The following is a 2,500-nucleotide window of genomic DNA, read 5'->3' as shown; positions in this document are numbered from 1 at the left end:
CTGAAGGTAACACACCTCATTAAGCACACAAACCAACCGCTCACTGAGGGTAACCCAACCATAACTAATGAGAACAAGCCAACATTTATTAATAATAACCCAACAATAACTAATGAGAACACGCTAACATTAACCACAGATAACCTACCGTTCATCAATAATAACAATTAATTACAATCAATTATGTTCACACACTCATATAATTATTGTAAAGTTCACTATGTTCATATAATCATTGTAAGGTTCACTTCCGTAAGATTTAACTTCCACATGAAGTTAAATCTGGACGGAGATTCAGGGTCCCTAGAGCCAGCCGCAACATTTTGTGCCATTCAGGCATTGAACGCAGTCAGATTTTACCTCTTGTTACAGCAGATGTGCTTTTTACACTGTTTATATAACTTACTTGCTGCTAATTGTCATTTGGATTATTCTATCTTATTGTGATATGTATTTGTATGTTCCATTGTTATGTTGCTCAACATGTTATGTGTACGTGTGTTCAATGGGAAGTCAAAGACAAATTTCCACCAAAGGTGGACAATAAAGTAAATCTTAATTCTTATATAATCGGTATACTGTGTTGTGATCGGTTCGCTGTGGCTGACTAGTCCGGTTTACTGTGTTGTGATTGGTTCACGGTGGCTGACTAGTCCGGTTTACTGTGTTGTGATTGGCTAGCGGTGGCTGACCAGTCCGGTGCGCAGGTTGAGTCAGGGTAAGGCTGACGGCCAAAAGAAACCACCAATCAGCTCGCGGAGGAGGGACAACAGACCAGAACTGACCACGCCCCTCACAGCGACCACAAACTCGGTACAACTCGCTCACTCACTCACAAACACACACTCACAAACACACGCTCACACACTCACACGCACAAACTGTCTGTCTCCAGAAGGGTCGCCGTGACGATTCGGTCCAAAGTGGAGGAGAGGAGGAGCAGGAGGAGCAGGAGGAGGATCCTAGCACCCCCCTGCCCCCCCCCATGGAAATCATCAAGGACCCAAACACTCCCCAGGTAACTACACCCATAACTACACCTTTAACTACACCCGTAAATACACCCGTAACTACACCCTTTATTACACCTGTAACTACACCTTAAAGCTGACCCCACACTACAAGATAAATGTCCCGATATCGTGGCCGATTTGCCCCTTACGGGAATCGGGGTGGCGTTCCCATGGCAGCCGAATCGGGACGAAAATCGGCCAAGATTATCCTGTCTGCCATAGTGTTCTAAGATAGAATCTCATAAACTTAAGACCTCCCGATCTCAAAATCTGGGTTATCCAACATGTTAGATATTTTCGGCATGTTGAGTGTGTAGTCAACATAATAGCGACGCACGCACACACAAACACACACGCAAAACACACACACGCTGACCCGAAGGTGCTCCATAATGCCAAAGCGCATTCAATTCTCACCTTTCAATTTTCGTTTCCAAATATTTATTTAAAAACGAAAATATCTGTTTTAGTGCGTGTGTGTTAAATTAAATGTTTTTATATCTTAAACAAATTCCGTTGCAAATAGGAGGCGCGCAGCATCAATATCCTAACACAGACACATTTTGCAGATTGTAAATTGACATGATACATTGTAAACGTTCACAATCCTGCTCTATGCTCTGTGATATTTTGTTTATCATCATTTCTATTAACTTCTGAGAGGCGCATAAAGTGGTCATGTAGATCGGTCGTCTGCCCGTCTATTGCGCGTATCACACATGAGCAGATCTTGCACACAACGTCAGTCGTTTGGGAACCGCTGCTCTAGATCTACAATCTCTTGTCTCTCGATCTCTTATCTCGTGCTGGATGACGTAGCCTACACGGCCGAGAATCGGATAAGATTATCCTGTAGTGTGTGGTGTTCCGTCTTGTGTTCTAATCTTATGTAGGATCGGAGAGCAAAAATCGGCTGCGATTCTCGTTAAGTGTGTGGTGTACTCCGACTCAAAAATCGCATAAGATAAAAAAATCGTGTCGTGTGGGGCAGCCTTTAGAGAAGGTACACTTTCATGTTTATTTAAAATTTATAATTCTTAATCTCGCTGTCTCTCTCTCCCTCCCTCTCTCTCTCTCAGGCTCTAGACTCGGACCAGAGCTCTAATGAGTCAGACACTGAGCAGCAGAACAAGGCCATGAGAGGACGCATGTAGGACACACACATGTAATGTTATTGTATGATATTACCTGGTCCTGATCTACATTAATGTGTGCTTGTGTGTGTGTGTTCAGGTTTGTGATCAATGAGCTTGTCCAATCAGAAAAGGACTATGTAAAAGATCTGGGCGTGATCGTGGAGGTGAGATTGACATTTCCATTAGCCAATCAGAAGCAGCCTCAGACATAGTGTTATTATCAGTTAAAAATAACCTCTCTCTTTCTCTTTGTCTCTCTCTCTCTCTCTCTCTCTCTCCCCCTCCAGGGGTTTATGTCCCGTCTCGAGGTCAGGGGAACCCCAGAGAGCATGAGAGGGAAAGACAAGATTG

General features: G+C 43.6%; 1 protein-coding gene across 1 annotated transcript in view; it reads left to right on the top strand.

The window, feature by feature from the left end:
* Positions 1 to 2,500, top strand: part of LOC311369711 (kalirin-like) — a gene marked incomplete at its 5' end in the record, with an annotated part of 35,030 nt that overhangs the window by 27,526 nt on the left and 5,004 nt on the right. Inside the window, 6 exons of the mRNA XM_084487928.1 lie at positions 1 to 6; positions 682 to 813; positions 896 to 1,018; positions 2,093 to 2,163; positions 2,247 to 2,313; positions 2,437 to 2,500. The exon at positions 1 to 6 is cut by the window's left edge and continues 98 nt beyond it; the exon at positions 2,437 to 2,500 is cut by the window's right edge and continues 40 nt beyond it. Coding sequence (XP_084344054.1) covers positions 1 to 6; positions 682 to 813; positions 896 to 1,018; positions 2,093 to 2,163; positions 2,247 to 2,313; positions 2,437 to 2,500 — 463 coding nt within the window. The remainder of the gene's footprint in view (positions 7 to 681; positions 814 to 895; positions 1,019 to 2,092; positions 2,164 to 2,246; positions 2,314 to 2,436) is intronic.

The sequence above is a fragment of the Micromesistius poutassou genome, assembly GCF_964030765.1.
Source record: "Micromesistius poutassou genome assembly, chromosome: 24".
NCBI lineage: Eukaryota > Metazoa > Chordata > Actinopteri > Gadiformes > Gadidae > Micromesistius > Micromesistius poutassou.
This window is presented reverse-complemented; position numbering and strand designations above follow the sequence as displayed.